At 42.8% G+C, this 19,436-nt stretch overlaps 1 protein-coding gene across 2 annotated transcripts in view; it reads left to right on the top strand.

The window, feature by feature from the left end:
- adarb1b (adenosine deaminase RNA specific B1b) overlaps positions 1-19,436 on the top strand; it is a 125,180-nt gene that overhangs the window by 70,523 nt on the left and 35,221 nt on the right. Inside the window, exon 3 of one of the 2 annotated variants that reach the window (XM_004559228.3) lies at positions 4,696-4,729. Coding sequence is in view for 1 of the 2 variants with exons in the window: in XM_004559227.5 (XP_004559284.1) it covers positions 5,802-5,901 (100 nt within the window). In the remaining variant the exon portion in view is untranslated. Of the gene's footprint in view, positions 1-4,695; positions 4,730-5,624; positions 5,902-19,436 lie in introns of those variants that run through there. The other variant, XM_004559227.5, reaches the window with a different exon arrangement.

Raw genomic sequence — 19,436 nt, 5'->3', positions numbered from 1 at the left:
TCTGCTGGGCAAATAAGAAAAGCAAAAACATTTCCAGGCTGTCATCGTGGAGAAAACTGCACATGGTGATCCAGCCTTTATCTCCCATGAATTTTTTACAGGCAGGCGCGCAATCAATCTCAATACGACACACGCATTCAATTAAATGCATTAATTAAAATGTGTGTGTGTGCGTGTGTGTGTGTGTGTGTGTAGTAGCAAGAAAAGGTAGGTCAGCAGGAGGGGTAGCTGCTTAATGGCTTATCAGGACCCTGGCTAGACTGTGTGTGTGTGTGTGTGTGTGTGTGTGTGTGTGTGTGTGTGTGTGTGTGTGTGTGTGTGTGGCCAGCGGTTACTGAGCCATTGACCTAATTTTTGGCTGAAGACTGAGAGTTGAGGTTTACAGTCACGCACTCCTCATATCACACGCGGTCGACTGATTTTCTGTTTCTCTTTCATAAACCTTTTTCCCCCACGCTGAACCTCTCAGACTTAATTATTGTCCAGTCCAGAGTCTGAATGCTTTTTTACTTCTTTGCCATTTTTCTGATCGTCCCCGTCAAGCCTATTGAACCGCCCGTGTTATTCTCCATGCACCGTCTGCCCCCGACTCTATTGATCAAAGGGCTCCAGTAAGAGGACGTCCTCTGAAACCCCCCACCCCCACCTCGTCAGTCTACTACAAATCTCTCACACACCATCTCTCCTTCTCTCTCTCCTTCTTACCAAACTGTTCACAAGATGAGGTTTAGGGAGTGTTACTTTTAGGAGCGTGACTTCCTCACAAGGCAATGAAGCTGCGCTCCTTCTGCCTGGACATTTTTCATCTGACTTCACATTCAGGTATTCAAGCGCCGCAGAACACGCTTTAATCTCTGCGTTAGGTTTTCACTTGGTTCTCCACACTGACGTAAGATGACTGCTTCAGTGCAAAAAGATAAAAAACATTGGCAAACTTTAGGTTTTCAAACAGAGAGTGAAGAAAAAAAACAAGCACAGCTTTTCTAGATAACTCATCAGCATCTGAGGGCCGCACTCGGAGGTTTGTGTTTTCTGTTTTTCTCCGGATGTTGATCAGTCGGGTAGCTCATTGGTTTTCTTTTGCTTTGAACTAGCTTGTTAGCTCGATGGCTTTTGGTTTGGTTCCAGGTTTTAATGAGGCATGCTGATGAATGCCAATGAGCGTACAGTGTAAATGTAGTGTGTTGACATACCATTTGACCGCTTTTTGAGATGTCCATCTTAGTGGGTGTTCGGTTATATTGCACTGCACAGTGTAGATCTTTTTCAGCATCATTGTTGTGACTAATTATGGAATAATTAAATTAATAATAGGACAAGTTGGCTAGTTAGTAAAGCAGCTAGACTCATACTGAACTCTACATCCCTGGAACTGTCTCTTACGTTTAGATGAACAGCTTCAGAATGACTTGGGGAAAACACAAAACGTAAAAAAAGGTTCCCATTGAGTTTATTTTTAGAGCTTTGTGCTTTGTAGTGTTCTGTGAGTGCACGCATGAACCAACAGATGGGTTCACCACAGTAGCCTGGATTTTGTCCCTGTAAAACTGTTTAAGAGGTTGTTTTTGTCAATGATCGTGTTTCTCCGTCAAACCACAGCGAAGGCCACCAGGAGTTCGGCTGTTATTTGAGTTTGGAATGCCTTTAAATTCAACCGCAAAGTACTGGCTGCCTAACCACAGCCTCTTTCCCCTTGTCCATTCAGTATGTGCTCCAAATGCCAAGAAATAGAGAGAGAGAGCGGAGGTTGAAGTCTCTGCTGTGGAACAACATGTGCCTCTGCGGAGCGTGCACGCAGTCTCTTCTGGCCTGTCTGCAGCTCTTTGCACAGTCGCTGTAAACAGAAAACACTGAAGGAAGCGGACTGACTGGTCTCCCGTTCAAAAAAACAAAGCAAACAGAAAACAGTCACGTAGCCGGCCTGTCGTGGTGAAACTTGGCCAGCTGGAGTTATGCTTGGCTTGTACACAGAAGCATGAATGAAATTGCGTCTGGAGTATATTTACGTTCACCGTTTTTCTTGTGCAGGCCTCTTTGCCCCACATTTCTGCTTTGTTGTTTGTTAGCATGTCATTACCTGCCTTTCATCCATCCACTCATGTATCCATCCAGCCATTCATCCATCCATTCGTCCATCCATCCATCTACACCTTTGTCCATCCATCCATTCATCCATCCACTCATCCATCCATCCATCCATCTGCTCATTGTTCCATTCATTCACCCATCCATCTACTCATTCATTCATCCATCTATCCATCCATCTACTCATCCACCCATCCATATTATTAACCCTTTTTTTGTACCCGGGGTCATGGAGAGGCGAGCTGCCTTCCTGCTATGACACAGCAAACCACTGCTGGCCAAAAGTGATAAATCAGTTTTAAGCTTTTATATTGAGCCGTGACACAAGAGTCTCACCTGCTGTAATCAGCCTCCCATGTTAAAAGAGCTTACTTTGGGATTACATTTTCATTTTATGTTTTATACGGGCGGGTTTCTCTTGTCTCCTCACCTTTTCTCTCTCCCTCTGGCCTCCTTTGCTTTATGTACTCACTCACTGGGTTTTCTCTGTATCGATTGTTTTTTCCATTCACCCTCCTTCACCTGTTACGTGTATATTTCTCTCCATTTTTTGTTTAGTCATTTTTAGTTTGGTGGACATCATAGAGCAATAATATACCAAAGCTAAAGCTTAATTGCGATGTCTTTTTTTAATCCTTGTCTGTGATGACCCAGCACTCATAGAGCAGTGTAGGTCATGTAGCAGTGTTTCAGATGGAGCCTTTCAGTTGGCCTTTACTAGTAGCTGATATTAGCCATTCACAGATATATTGGATAGAGTGATGTCAGAGATTTGCTGGGTTTTGTTTGTTTGTTTGTTTGTTTGTTTGTTTGTTTGTTTGTTTGTTTGTTTGTTTGTTTTTTTGAACAGAACAAAAAAACCCTGAATTGTCTACAACGCTCTCAGAGCTTAGCCTCACACATCCAGTACCTTTTGGACTCTAATATCACATTGTACCTCCCATCATTACACATTACATATCGCATTATATCATTACATGTATGACATTACATTTTTTCTTATAATTTTTGCCTTACCGTTATATACTTTATATTAAACTGGACTCTTCATTAAGTGCACCTTCCTTGTACTGGCTCAGGCCCCCTTTTGCAGTCAGAACTGGATTCATTCTCTGTGTCATAGATTCAAAAAGGTCCTGGTCACATTCCTCAGATTTCTTTCCACATTGTCATGACAGTATCACACAGCTGCTGCAGATTTGTTGGCTGCACATCCACAATGTGGCTCTCTCATGCCACCATATATCAAAGGTGCTCTATTTGCCCAACATCTGGTGACTGTGGAGGACATTTGAATACAGTGAACTTGAGATGATTTGAGCTTTGTGACACGTGACATCCAGCTGGAAGCCTCCATGGGGGAGGGTTTTTTTTATCTTGTTATAAAGGAATGAACATGGTCAGCAACAACACTCAGGTAGGCTGTGGCATGTAGATGATGTTTAGTTGATAATAAGAGGACCAGCAGCAGCAGCAGCCTGAACTGTTGACACAAGGCAGGAGTGGTTTCCAGTGTGGTCTGCTGTAGGCCATCAGCCTCAAGGTTAAGAGATGCTGTTCTGCATACTTGCTGTAATGAGTGGTTATTTTAGCTACAGTTGACTTCTTATCTGCTTGAAACAGTCAGGAGAAATATCTCCTCATCAGGACGTGTTGACAGTGTCTATGTACTGAAAAGTTGCTGGTGTGTAATTGGCTGATTAGATATTTGCATTAATAAGCACTTGTACGCATGCATACCAAAGAAAATAAAAGCTGTTAATAGAAAATATTAACATATTGAAGGGGTGAAAATGGGGTGATTGTTTATTAACGTTCCAGTTAATAAACAATCACACGAGGTAGTTATTAATTATTCAAAAAAACTGACAACAGCATCAAGAACACACATGCCGTTCCACATTTATCTGTAGGCATTAGCAGCCAATTTAATGGCTGACAGATTTAGCAGGTTGTCTGGAGCATTGACGTGATCAGGCTTTATTGTGCTTGGCTTATTTATCCCTTTATAATAGTGAATGAATAATGCTAACAGGATCTGCCTTATCTGATTACCCACTCAGACGTTTTCATGCAGTCAGTCTTTACATTTTTACATTGGCATGTGAGATCAGCGGGTTTAAGCTTTGTAGATTATTTGGTTTCACCAGTATGATTTTTCTCCTCCAGCCGTTTAAGAAACATATTAAAAAACCACGCAGCTGACCACTTACCGTTCCTGCAGTCTAAGATAAGTGATCTGTGTACCAATTACAGGGATCACATTTCCTTATAAGGGCGTAGTTTTTGCCAAATAAAATATCAGGAAGCCTTGAAACAGTCCAGCGACTGACAAAATTGTGTTTTTTAGCTAAATGAATGGGATCAGGCACCTAAGCCCATGTTCCATCCAAAGAGTGGCTCTAGGTAACCATCCAGGAATTCTTTGGAACAATGTGGGGAAAGATGAGCTGATGTGGAAACGGCTAATTTGAAAGAATGAGTCCAGCATGTGCATATTTCCTTGTTGTCTGCCACTAACTTGGTTGCACTGCGTCTCTAAAAGAGCTTTGGCAGACACTTCTTGGTCAGCGCTGTCGTTTAGTAAAGTGTTCTCTGTCTCTCCTGCAGATTTTACCGGTCACAGACTGCACGGCAGCCACAGGTAAGTGTTTTTGCCGTTTCCCTTCCTTCCTTTCTTTGTCTGTCTCTATACTGAGTTTGTACCCAGGATAGAATTGTATTACATTTGTCAACAAAGCTAACATAACTTTGCGCTCCCATCATAAGTGTTGTTTGATTTTCTGTGGCTTAAAAAAGTGGTTTGGGCCCAGCAAAACTGCAATTACACGAGATGGCCACTAGAGGGAGGCAGAGTACTTCTTTCTAAGTTCTCACCCTCTCAAGTGGTGAGCTTGCTCGTTATTGGGGAATACAAAAAATATAAATCTTAAAGAAGGAGACAGGTGGGTATGATGACAAGTAACGGATGATTTTAATATTGCAGTTGTAACTTTTTTATATGAGCTTATTTTAATGTCATATGTTTGAGTGTGTTGTGTGTGTTTGAGTGTGTGAGAGAAACGTGAGAGGATGTACTGTGAGAGGATGTACTGGAGATGCATTGAGCCGACACTCTTACTTTCACTGCAGAGGGAATATAGTTAAACATAGACTCTTATTACACTCACACAGCACAGAAAGCTACGGTATGATGAACTGGTAAGCGGGTGGAGGAAGTCGGTGGATGACATTGGCGTCGCTTGTAGGATGTGTCAGTTACTTTGAGCTGGGATTACACAGGTAGAGAGTTTGCCTTTGGTCTGTGTGTTAATTCTTATCCATATGAAAACATGAGTCTCTCTCCTCAGCTTGTCCCCTCCTCCTCCACTCCATCGCCTCCCCTCTCTGACTACTGATAGGGCAGACATGGAGTCAACAGAGGAGAGAAGCAGCGAGGAGGAAAGGGAGGGAGGGATGGAGAGAGAGGGAGTTTGGATATGAGGGAAGGACTAAAGTAGAAACAAAGAAACGCTGCAGGTGTGTGGAGTTGAGCGTTCTTCATGTCAGTAGCTTGAAAACAGCGGTGCACGGCTTGTGAAGCGGACGAGGGCGAAGGTTGAAGGGCAGGTAGACCACGTGTGTGAGTTCAAGTTTAATTTGCTCCAGTTTTAACGAAGCGCTCAGCCAGAGTTAGGCAGCCGTTTAGTGGAATTTCTAGTAGTGTGCACCAAGTCATGGCCCTGCTCACCAACGGCGCACAGAGTCTGGGCTCCTATTACTGCCTGATCCGACGCAGGTTCAAGAGGAGGCGCAAGAAACGCTCCGAACGCAAAGGTAACCCACAGAGTGGAAGTTCCCAGACTGAGACTGATGCTGAGCTGGCTTATGTAGATCAGCAGGAAGAGAAACATTATTCACTTGATGTAATAAATCATTTACTCTCACTTTTCTGTCAAATTTTAAATTAGTAACATCACCAGAGTGCTGTGAAATCCCTTCTTCTTTCTCGGTTGCAAACAGTCAGTGTGCAGAATGTAGTTTTTCTTTGTTTCTGTTTCCGTGCATTTGTGTTTAATTTAAGCTTAAACTGTTTCTCCGGAGTTGAATTTTTAAAATCAAGCACGCCTTATTAACTCACCTGCTCCGACGAAACTCGATGCGTGATTAGATTTCAAATGTGTTTTTAGAGCAGTGACTGTTCCTCTCATTTTTGTGTTATGTCACAAACCAAACCTTTACATTTCTTTAAATATTTTTGCACTATATGCTTGCACAAAGTGTTAGTCAGCATGGAAGAAATTTCACACGTATACCTGAACAGTAAAACCAATCCTGCTCAATTCAAATCCTTCTTTTTATTGTTTTCAGTGTTTACCTTTTTATGAACATACAGGAGAGAGCAGCATTTATAGAGAGCGCATTAGAAATCGGTCTTCTGTTGTTGTATAATGTGACTGTCCTCTTGTTTATTATTTATTCTTTTTTTTCTTAGCGTAATCTGAATCTGAAATTGGAGTTTGTCCTCCCTGCGTAGTTCACCGAACGTTTCTGAGGAATTATTTAAATGCATTTGAAGCAGATAGGCGGCTTCTTCCCTGCCCTGTATCTCATCCTCCCCCGCTCCCTCTCTCTGGGTGAGACAGGTCCGCGTCTCTGTGTAATTGAAGTCGAGTGACGGGAGCCCCGGAGGCTCCCAAGCTTTTCTCCCCTGAGTTTGCTGCTCTGCTCTGGGGATTAGCCTAACAGCAAAGGTAGTAATTACTTAGGTGGCCACAGCTCACTGGCAGTATTAGCCGTGTCTCAGCCACTTGCTTTGACACCCACCGCCCTTCGCACCCCCGCCCTGCTCCCCTCACCGAGTCAAGTCCATTCATCCAGAGTAAATCCACCACTGCTGATGCTGCATTTTTAGCCTCCGATTTGCACACTCGGGCCCCGCTCGCGCACAGTGACTCCGTCCATCAGTATTACACAGGTCTGTTTCCCGCCTTTCGCTCTCCCTTATCACCACGGAAATGAAAGTGGCACTTTTTTACACCAGACTGAGGAAAGCGACGACTAAGCAGAACTTTGGGCCAGTGTTGCCCTGCTTGCTCTTAGTCAGCTCTAATGCCCTGAACTGGAAGCCTCCCGATAAGTTGCTTAGTTCTTGAGTTCCTCAGAGTGTCCCACGGGTTAGCGGCTAATGCTAGCCGAGATGAGCTTATAGGCTCACTGGCGACAATCATCTGACAGCGATTCAAGCAAACCTCACTGCTCGGTTTCCCCGACAGCGAGGGCCGAATCGTCAGAGCACCTCCATGAAGTGGAGCGTCCGTTTTAAGTAGATCATTGTCTTCCACACGAAGGCTTCCTTCTGTCAATGCAAGCACCGATTAGGGTCAGCCGCATGAGTACGCACGTGTCTGTGACACTAACCCACACTGACACTCCAGCTCTGAAGGAAATATCACGTCTAAATCCCCAGTTTTGGTAAAAATGCATTTTTTTATTTGGAGAAAAAGTGTAACAGGAGACTGTCGTTAAACATTCATTTCAACAGCAAACACAGTTTAAAACGCGCCCCCACCACACCTACGTGCACTGACTCCTCAGCTGTCATTACACAGTTCGTGTCTACTTCTTGTGCGGCGGTTTTTTACACCCTCAAACCTTTTCACAGCAGACTTTTGGACTCGTCACAGAGGAACTTGATGGCGTTTGACCTTAACGCTGGCTCTGCGCCACTGTCAGTGTAAAGCATGGAAGTGTGACAGACGGCTGAAACTGTTGAATATAACTGAGCCAGTTTTGTTATTTATCTGTAACAAATGTAAAAAGAAATGCCCTGCTGAGGAGGTCTTATACAAGTCCTTTCAGTTTGTGACTGAGTGAGTGTAGGGATTTACATGAGCTCTCTGGACTCAGCCACATAATAAGATGGATAAACCTGTAATTTTCCCCCACAAGTGCAACAAAGCTCATTGAAGACTGAAGTAAAGTGTTTATCGTGCAAAGTCTGCACACACTGAGAAAAGTCTTTTTAGTCTAAATGACAGAAAACCCCTTCATGGTTGTCTATTGTTGCCTCTTAATGATCCTCCTGTAGCTCGGTTTCAAACGTACGTTCTGCTTCTGTCGCTCTAAAGGTTCGACTTGCATTCAGCACACGGTGCTATCTACTTTTTTTTTGTTGAGAAGAAAAGAAATTGAATTGAATTTGTGCTCTAATGACGCCCGGTGTCGTTTTCTACTGGAATTTGTAGACAGTATTGCATAAAACACAATAATATTACAATGTATAAGTAAGGTCTGCATCCAGTTTAAGTGCTTACATTTATTGTGTGACGTGAACGCTGGCTGCATTGGTGCATCTGCTGAAATATGTGCAGTTGCAGGTATGTAGCAGTGCCTAGTTGAGATTAAGCTCTCTAATAACTGCTTTGCTGTGGGGTCAGGAATAGTTTAGTCTGATTCTATAAACTGATTTAATGAAACCTTAAAATAATATGCAGAAATTTGTGTTTTCAGATCTTTATTGTTGACAACATCAACTAAGTGGGGAAGCTCTCTTTAAGCTAAAAAAACATAGACAGTCGGTGCTCAGTATGTTAGCAGGCGTTCTTTATCTTCAGTCATTTTATTCTTATTTTTTATTTTCAATAAATGTGTCGATGCTGTCAGGAAACTTTACAGGTGTGAAGCTGAGATCAAATGAAGGCTCAGTTTGGATGTGTGATCAGACTATAGGTAATAAGTCAGTAATGAGCCCGGAGTGCTGGTGGGTGTGAATTACAGGCATTTCAGCTGATTCTGGTAATTCTGTAGCGAGAGGACTTTAATGAATGTTAACAGACACACCTGTGATTTTTTCCACAGTCGCAACTCAAAATGTCTGCGGTGGAAATAAATCTGCAGAACACATTTGTTCTTTATATCGTATTGATGTGATGTATTTCTTGGTTATTTTTCGCGGCAAGCAGCAGCTGGAGACGCACACCGTAGAGCTCATATTTACCTATAGCATTACTACTCACCATGTAAATGTCCCTTTGCTTTGTAAGTGAATACAGTGCACAGTGACTTTCAAAATGCTGAACTTAAGCATATCTTCCAAGTGATAAGTTCTTCAATGCATCTCTCATAAATGTGCCAAGCCATGACACTCGCAGACGATGCTTTCCAATGGGCCGTATATGAAATATGGAAAATGGGGAACAGAGGCCTTTTTCTGCCGTGCCAGCAAAATCTCCAAAATGAGCTTTTGCAACTTGAATAGGGGGGCAGAGGGGGGGTTCTGCACTGCCTGACGCCTGCTATCCATCGCAGTGGAAGAGACTTTGCCTGCAACGCCACTCGTTTCCTCTTAGATAACCTTACGTCCTCTGCACGAAGACATTCTTCTCCTGCTTTTTGTACCGTCATTTACCGGCATCATCTCTTTATTTTCCCACTACTTGTTTTAAAATGAGTAACTCTCACTGCCATTTATAAAAGTCACTATCCAAATACTAAGCGTGCGTTCTTAATGATTTCCTTTTAGATTCATCTAAGCTGCGTGTACACACAAAAGAATTGATTTACAACCTGCGAAAAACCTCTGACAAACTGATTAACATTTGACAACGGTGGCAGAGGAATTCAGATAGGAAACGCGGTCGCATCCATTTACCTAACAATAAAAAGAAACTGTTGATTATGAGCGGTGCCTCATTTAGCGCCACAAACACAGCAGCACTCTGTCACGATAAGAAATGAGTTGTGTCTGCCTGTCTCAGTGTAATTAGCTTTGATTAGCATGCTACTAATGACTGTAACGGCATGACATTGTAGTGAGCCTGCACAAGACGCCGAGGTGTGTTTAACAGGCGCAGAGACACTTCACAGCCCCAGAGATGCATGCACGGATTTGCGTCGGCTCCCTTCATCACCTCCCAGAAAAACTCCATTAGTATAGATTCAGCTTCGCCTTTCATTTAAATGATATGGATAGTGAAATGTTGCTTTTGCAGCTGGTTATTCTGCTGCTTCCATGTCATAGGTGTAGAGGAATTTCTTTTGAGGTAATGGAACAAGACGTAGTGATGAAAATGCGATTTTGCCAACAAATGTGTTATATGGAAATCTTTGCCAGCAATACGCGCTGTGCTTAATTTTAAACATTAGATTTGTACCACATGTAGCGCTCCATCGCAGTTCATATTGCTTTGTGTAAAGGGCCTTGGACTGTACATCTGTCCTCCCCCATTCTCTTTCCTCCCACCTCTCTCATCCTCTTAGGGATGTATAAACACGTTCTCCCTCCCTTTGTCACCTGTCAGGACCTTTTTCATTCAGCAGAGGTTTACAACCTCGTCCTCTCCCGAGTGTCCGTCAGTGCTACCTCCCTGCTTGACTATACCGAGCATGCGGTGTAAAAATTCAACTGCTAGATGACAGGAGAAATCTGCATTTATTTCCAGACCTCCTCATCCTCATATAAACACACAAACACATTCACCGCTCTCTCCAGGATCCCCTAACCCGGCCTTGAATGTGACAAACGGTGTTAGGTTTGAGCGCCCTGGGCGTCCAGGCGAGGAGAGCAGAAGGACGGAGGAGAGGCTTGTGTGAGGGGTGAGATGGAGAGGCTGGAGCAGGGAAAACAAGTGATAAATTTCAGAAGTAAACAGCTGCGAAGAAAAAGGAACCACCGGTGAGTTCTTACTGCTCTGTAGGATGTTCTTGAACTCCTGTTAAAACTTTTCTTGCCTTAGTTGTTGGTTTTTGTCGAGCTTTGTCCACAGAAACTTTTTAAATCATTTTAGCCGTTTCGGCAGTCGTTTAATTTTCATCTATGTTATCAACACTTGATGTCAGTGTAGAAACTCTGACATACAGCAGATAGACACGGGCGTTTGTGTCTGCGTGTGAGTCCCCTCCTACCTGTGTGCTCTGTTGGGTGCTTGAGCATTGAGCACAGCAGTGGTGGTCCTGTGTGCCGGGCATGCTCACACGCCCACGCCTTCGCACACTTCCAGACACACTCAAACATACACTCCCTTCCCCACAGGCGCTCGGTACCTATGCTGTGTCATAAATCAGAGCTGTCAAATAGATTTTACAGCTCCTAGTGAAAAGAGGAGAGGCAGCCACCCAACAACCTTGAAAAGATGGAAGAAAGCAAAAGTAGAGAAGTTTTATTAATATGAAACCTGATACCTGGACCTAAGGAATCTATAAAAGACTGACAGCACAGTTTTTCACCCAGTGCACATACGAAGCAAACTGAAAGTATCTAGGTGGTGTGAGCATGATGTGTTACCACGGTGACCACTCCATCTATAAAAGCACTGTGTGCAATGAGTCCATATGATGGTATTTACGGTTATTGTGTCTTTGGCGGACTTTGGCTTCCAGAGTTGCTGCCAAAAAAGTTGTTTAGAGCTGGCAACCAGCCCGCTGGGGATGGGTGGGTGGGGGGGATTTACTGCTGCGCTTGGGTAACGTACCCACCATACCACGCACTCTAAGAGCGACGGGGCTGCGTCGATGCAGCTTCCTACACTTTTGCTTTCACTGTGGTGCTGCTTAGAAGAGACGGGCACACTGCAGAGTTTCACTGTGACTCGTAGCACGAAGAGAAAGCAAATTATGGTAAATCTTTAAATATAACATGGAGGATATTGACGATGATAATCAGCGATCATAAGCAGATACAGGTTTAGAGGGCAGACAACCACAGAGTACCGTAGTCCCAGACTGATTGGGAGTGGTTGCTGAAGGATGCTGGTGATCGCAAAAAGGGGTACGGTGCTGCCCCAAAAAACTTGTCTGCAGTTTGCTTTGGAGACGGCGACTTGTCTGCAGACATCAACAATCAAAGCAGTCACAAGGAGGTTTGTGGTCCAGCACTGACAGCCAGCAACCTCCAACAGTCACTCAGCAACCAGTCAGGGTGGTTGTCAGTGGGTCACTGAGCGGTCTGTAGGGCTGTGTGAGTGAAGCCTTAGCTGAACAGCTAAAGGTAAACAGGCCCATCTCAACATTATGTTGTTTTATTATTATACTGTTAGGTGGGTGTGTAAAGATTCACTCGGACTTATTAAAAATCCAAATTTCATGTGGGAACTAAGATCAGTAATTTAAGTTTTTTGAAAGAAAAAAAACCCACATACAGTGATAGTAGTTAGTGACCATGCTTGTGACCCGTGCTGTGAAATGTGAGGATGTAACTGAGGAAATAATTACAGAATCAACTGCTGTTGAATTTTGATGGTTTACTGTAGCTTTAGGAAAAGACTGGGCGCTGTAAAATACTTAAAAGCAGTCTTGTTAATGGAATAATAACCACCAAAAATCACGAGTAATTCATCGGGGAGCTGTTAATCCATCCAGTAATGATCAGTGTAATAATAGCAATAACAAAACATGCCGGGGCAAAGATTTGTTGCGCTAATGATCTGCCGTAGGTTAATTTTTCCATGCTGTTTATTATGAGACCAAAGCAGTTTTATGATCCTGTAACCTCAGAGTTGTGTACTCGTGTTGTGTCAGTTGTTCCAGACAGCATTACTCATTCTTTAAGTGGGTATTTGATTCTTGTCTAAAAACTGGGAGGGAAACATGAAGCCCATTTTTTACTATCCTCATCCAGGTGCATAAATTCCCCGATCGCTGGAGGCTCAGAGGACGTCAGTGTCCGAATGCCTGCCTCTTAATATGCAGAGCAGAGGAAAACATGTACATCCAGCAGCAGGGCTCGGGAGGCAAATCACTTCTGGCAGCCTAATTCACTGGTCATTAGAACAGCCAAATTGAATAATGGGCTCTGAAGTAAAGTGTGCATGTATGTGTGTTCATGTCCAAGTCTGTCTGATAAGGCAGGCAGGGCCATGTTGGGTGACCGTACTCTTGTGCCCCCTTTACCTTGGCCCATCAGTTTCAATCAGGCGGGATGACAGGCACTCCTCTTTCTCCCGCGACCCCTCTCCATTAGGCCACCGGCGCCCACACGTGTACTCCATTACGCTGCATTACCTGGTCAGTGCCTGGAGACATCACCTCAGGAAGCGGGAGAGGCTCGGGGCTGTACGGAAAAGAGAACCGATCCTGTTTCTATTAAGATTCCTCCTCATTCACTCTTCCTTGAGGTAATCACTAGCCTGCCAAAGTCTTATTCGGGAAAGTAATGGGATTGTGGGATGGCGACAGTAGCACTCACTTATCTAACTGCATACTTGGACAGTTAACAACGATCCCTGCTTTCCTCCTCCTGTCCCTCTCTAAATTTATTTTGTAAGTCTCATTTCTGCATCTATTCGTGGAAATGTTTTCAACCTCATGAACCTGTTTACTATAATATATGAGTTTAGATCTTGTAGGTAGTTAACATGCGACATTATCAAATTCAAGCTATAAAAAAGGAGTCAAAATGGAAAAACTTTGTTTTGGAATCTCCTCCTCATTTGAGCCGCTCCTTTTAGGGGTCGCCACAGTGCTGCCATCATGACCAATCACATGACCTCCCTCACTACATCTATGAATCTTCCTACTCTGGTAGCTAGGGCTGCTCAATTAATCGAATTTTAATCACGATTACGATCTGGGCTTTCAACGATCATTAAAAATGACTGAGCCGATTATTAGCCCCTCCCTCATTTATCCGCGACACCTTAAAGGCCGGTCCGTGAAAATATTGTCGGGCATAAACCGTCCGTGGCGCAAAAAAGGTTGGAGACCGCTGATTAAGAGGACCCGAGGGAAGCTCGGAAAGCTAAGCAGAAGTTATTTGGAGAGTGACTGCCGTTGGTTGAAAAGAGAGTTTAAAAAAACAAACTTCAGTGGTGGTGCACACTATTTTATATTATTTTTTTAAAGTCATTGTTAACCCTTTAAAGCCGGTCAGAGCAGCACGCTCCGTTTTGCGTAACTATTGTTAAATCCCTGTAGAACCTGAACCGTGTAAGCTAGCGCAATAATTTGTTTTGCATATGAAACCGGAGGAGTTGTACTTACATCTGATGCCATCAGCTTGTCCTCGGTCACGGTTTCGTTCCACATATAGCTTTGCAAAAATTGCATAAAAAGCGCTTGCAGGAACAAAAGCATAATATTCCAGAAACACGTTTTGCCGATCCGATCAGCTGTTCGTAACACTTCCCACAGTGAAATGATGCACCTGCTGTTTTCTTTGCAAATTTGCATCATAGGATTGTTTTTTGTTTTTCCTGCAGTATATAAAAATTGCTGTATCTCCAAAATAAAACTATGAAGACACTCAAAATAAATTTCCTGTTGGTGTAAACTATTTTTTGCAACTTTATTGTATTTAAAGTTTTGAGGGATAAACCTCTTAAATTTCTCCAAGTAGAAATATATGTAAACAAAACAAAAGCGATTTTCAATTTTTTTTGTAGTTTATTGCACTTTTTTGCAATTTATGTAATTACTATGGACTTAATGCATACATATTATTAAAATATGGGCTATAACAGTTGTATTGATGTATAGCAACTTGAAATGCTCCCACAAATGGCACTACAGCATGTAAAAAAATAATATAAGCTCTGGTGGACTTGGTTCTATAGTAGGTCTTAAAGGGTTAAATAAATATCGTCAAATAATCGTGATCTCAATTTCAGTGAAAATAATCGTGATTATCATTTTTGCCATAATCGAGCAGCCCTACTGGTAGCTCCATGTTCAACAGCTCTGCTGGTGGATGCACCATCTCAGCCTCATCTCAGCCTCTTTTCTCGAACTTTGTCTCCAACCTGAGCTGTCCGTGTGCCAATGCCACCATCTCCAACTCGTACGTTCTACCTGGTCTCGCTACAATCTTGTAAACTTTCTCATGTTTTAGAATATAGAAATATGACCACAAATCAGGAAAGATGTGGGAAACAGAGGATTGCATTTAATGCCACGAGCTATCTTCACTGTTTATCTAATTCTGTGACCTGTTTTCACATTTAGCTTGACGGTCTCAGATTTGCTGCGAGCACCTTTTACCACATGAGGGTGAGTTGGGTCGGCCTGATGTGGCTTGAAATGTGATTTCAGAATAACCGGAGAATCAGACACAAATGGAATGGATAGGGACGGTGGCGCTGCCTGGTGAGCCTATCAGTCAGTGTTAAGGCTGCTGAGAGGGCTGTCTCGTAGGCAGGCTCGCCTGCACCGGCCATTTCCCATGGCCATTTGTCTCTGTCCACTTTCTTTCCCTATCCTTGCCCCCCCTTTTTTTCTTTTCATCTCTTCCTCCCCCTCGTCTTCGATTGCTCATTTTGGACTCTCAGCCTTGTTCGATCTGCTATTTTTTCTGGTTCTCTGCATTTTCCACACCACCACCACAACACTCTTGTTTTCCTTTGTTCCAAGTATTCCCCCCAGCAAACAAGTTGCTTTAGCAATCAAAACTAGTAACTGGAGTAGACCTGATGATGTTTCATATTTACGTCTATCACTGTAGTCCACTGAACACCTGATTGTAAGTAAACCTTTTTTTTTTTACACATGTTACTTTTGCAGCCCTCTAGAAATGTTTTCATCTGTTTGAGTTAAAAAGAAAAGATTAAACGAATCTGTTGGTTATTTACAGATTTTGCAGTTACTACACTTTCATCCATCAATTCAACGAAACATATTATTTTTGTATCAACTTATAAAGCTGATGATTATTGCTAAAACACTTCTCAGTCATTTCAGTAATTACTGTTCCAGCCTCGTTTCATTTTGGAGGATTACTGTTGCTCTTAATGATCAGCGGGGAAATTGATATCCTTCTAGCAGATGACTAGCAATGAAGCTAAATAATGTGTTCGCTTACATTTACTTTTCCTGTTCCTTTGATTACTTCGTATCAAAACAACAGCACATATCAGATATGTTCTTAATTAAGATTTACCAAGATAGCTTTGAATTCCCACCATTCTGTTGTACCAGACTGCAGCACAGCTCTCTAATCTTTCTGGCATTCGTTTTATTATGTGTCAAACTCAACACGGTGTGCCACCGCACAGCTGTAAACAGACTATATAAAGTCATTACGAGCAGATGTTTATTTCTGGTTTCCTTGGAGTTGGGAGCTGTTGGTGCCTATCTCATTCTCCACTTTATCTCGTGCCAGTTCTGTGCCGTTACATCTGTGGTTTGAACAACTGTTTATGTCCTTATTTGTCATGTTAAACACAGTCGGAGAAAAAGAAGATCTGTGACTAAATGAAAAGCCTAAACTATAAGAGAAGCTTTAGATTTTAAGATTTACAAGCCAACAATTAGCACATTTTGTAAACTTATTAAACATATGAACTCAAAAATCCTCATCAACAATCATATGATCGCTGGTGTTTTGTTTGTTTTCTCTGGATTATTGTCGGGGCTTTACCTTCCCGCCTTGAGGCAACTGTTGTTGTGATTTGGTGCAATATAAACAGGGCTGCACATAAGTGGTCCGCAGGTGCGCATTCGCTGAAAATAAAAATAAATAGAAGCGCACCAGATAAGAAGTTGCAACACGTGTTTGCGTACATACGATTTTCTGGAGGAGGACAGACAATTGTTTAGAACTCTTAAAGATGTCGAAGAAGCAAACTCCTTTAAGCAGTTACTTTGGTGTCAGAAGGAGTCCGAACCGCAAAAGAAACGCGTATTCTCAGAAAAGTGGTTGCAGGAGGTGAGTTGGCTTCAAAACGAGGAACGCACAGAGATGTGGTGCAGAATATGCTGTGAAAATCCCACTCTAGTGGACAAAAACACTGCCTTTTATCTGGCGCACGTCTTTTATTTTGACAGCGAATGCGCACATGCGGACCACTTATGTGCACCTCTGAATATAAATAAGATTAGAAGAGGGAAAACATGGAGTCCTCCAGACTAAAGAACAGAGGGACCATCTGGCTACTTATCAACGCCCACTTAAAACCCCCGAATTTTTGATAGTATGAGGGTGAATTAGTGCCTATGGGTCTGGCAGCTGGCACATCTGGAAAAGCACCATCGATGTTGAAATCTATATACAGGTTTTAGAGCAACATATGCTCCCATCCAGATAACATCTTCTTCACAGAAGTCCTTGTATTTTTCACCAAGGCAATGTTAAACCGCATACTACACCTTTTACAACAGCATGTCTTGTTGAGTGTGAGTCCTAAACTGGCCTACCTGCAGCCCAGAACAACTTTCACCAACCGAAAACATTTGGCACGTGAAATGAACGATAGAACACAGAAGCAGCTAGAGTCCTCCAGCAGCTGCTCTCGTAGGTTCCCAGATGTTTACAGACTGTCGTCGAAAGAAACGTGGGTGGTACACAGCAGTAAACATGGTCCCGTTCCACTTTTTTTGAGACATCAAGCTCAAAATGACTTTATTATTAGAGTTTGAACAAATATTAGCTGTAGCCTACATTATAATTTGTAACTTGTCTATTCATTGCACACATGAGGATGACTAAACCTTGGCTGAAGTTTTAAACAAGCAGGGAAAATCTGAAATGCATCTGAAAACTTTGTGCAGTAATTTAGTCTTAGTGAATTATGCTTTCTTCTCATCTGACTGCGGCTGTACGTGAGCGTCGATTTGCTGATCAAAAGATGTTTTTGTGGTTCTGCGTAACTGATGTCAGCGCTCTGCAGTGAGTTGGCACCCAGAGGCTGAACAGTGAGTCCTTCTGGCCTTGATGGACACAGGAAACAAGCGCGGCCATTTAACCGCAGCCTTCTCTCTGGCCCAGCAGCCCTGCTCGCTGGTGCTGAGGGGAATCATAGCCGCTCACTCTGATGATTTATGACCACACCTGCAGCCAGCCTCAGAGCTTTGCATGTGTGTTTGTGTGCGTACAGTAAAGAAAAACAGAGAAAAAATGACTGTGTGTGTATGAAAGGCAAAAATCAAAAGGTATGTGTAGGTTTAAAGAAACAAAAGACTGAAACTGCATGGGCGACTTTGTTGAGTCAAGCAGAATGCTAAAATTTGAGGCGCTTTGTTTCTGGATTACAGCTTCTTATGCACGCGCTGTAGTGGAGAATAGATTACAGTGTGCTGCAAACAGAAGTCTGTGTGCTGTTCGGGTGCAGGAATACCATTATCTCTCGCCTAGCCTTTTTGACTTGGCCTTTCTTTCAATCCTCTCACTCCTCCATGAACCTTCACTCTGACTGTATTCTGAAATGCAGTTCCTCATAAAATCCATCAAATAAAAAATTCATATTGAAACTCTCTCCCTCTGTTTTCTCCACCTTTCTCCACTCCCACTATCAGCACTTCATAATGATAAATGACAGACTGTCAGATATTAAAGTCTGAAACACAATAAAAGGTTGATTCTCTCCCTTTTCCACCTCGCATCTCTCCAATTTTAGTTTCATCAGTTTTTTGTCTCTAAAACATTTTTTGTAACATTTTGGAGAAAGAAAAGTCTATTATATTTGCACAGCAGGCATTCAGCTTAGTTTTTGTATTCACAGTGAGGCATTACCAGTGTAAAGATAATAACCTTATAAAAACAGCAGGCTTCATGTTTAACATCCATTCTCTGATTTATAAAACATTAGCAGGAACTGTTTTCATCACAAAGTGAACGCTGGTGTGATTTAGCAAAGGTGCTGAATTTTCATTGGCTCCACTTTCTCAAATGTGGACATTCGCTGCTTTTCTTTAATGTGAAATTCGATTTTAAAAACAAGGAAATGTTATATTTTGTTTACATTGGAAACAGCTTCAGTTGCAGCCGTACTGCCAATTCAGTTCATGTCAAAGAATAGAGACCGTCTCGTGATGGGATCGCACCAGCAGCAACGCCCTTCAATGAGGTGATTTCTTAATCCTGAGTAAACAGTCATTACTGTGGGGTTGGTTAGTTCTGACTGTATTTTAGGAGGATTATGGTCAGATTTGCATGAAAATTTGGCTCAATTTTGAGTATATGTGGTTTCAGGGGTTTTTTGTAAAGATTATTGAACATTTAATTCAGGTAAGGTAGACCCTACAATAATACATACAGAGAAAAACCCAACAATCATATGACCCCCTGCGAGCAAGCGCTTCGGCGACAGTGGGAAGGAAAAACTCCCTTTTAGCAGGAAGAAACCTCCAGCAGAACCAGGCTCAGGGAGGGGCGGGGCCATCTGCTGCGACCGGTTGCGGCGAGAGAAGGAAGACAGGATAAAGACATGCTGTGGACAACAAGTATGATTCAATGCAGAGAGGTCTATTAACACAGTGAGCCATCCATTCTCCTCCACTTATCCTTATCAGGGTCCCGGGGGGCGGAGCCTAAACTTGCTACCATAGGACAAAAGTGGGGTACACCCACTCATCCACCAATCTGACACAGGGCTAACATAGAGCGACAGACAACCAGTCACACTCATGGGAAAATAAGAATCACCAGTTAAGCTAACTCCACT

This window comes from Maylandia zebra, linkage group LG16, assembly GCF_041146795.1.
Source record: "Maylandia zebra isolate NMK-2024a linkage group LG16, Mzebra_GT3a, whole genome shotgun sequence".
NCBI classification, from domain to species: domain Eukaryota; kingdom Metazoa; phylum Chordata; class Actinopteri; order Cichliformes; family Cichlidae; genus Maylandia; species Maylandia zebra.
This window is presented reverse-complemented; position numbering and strand designations above follow the sequence as displayed.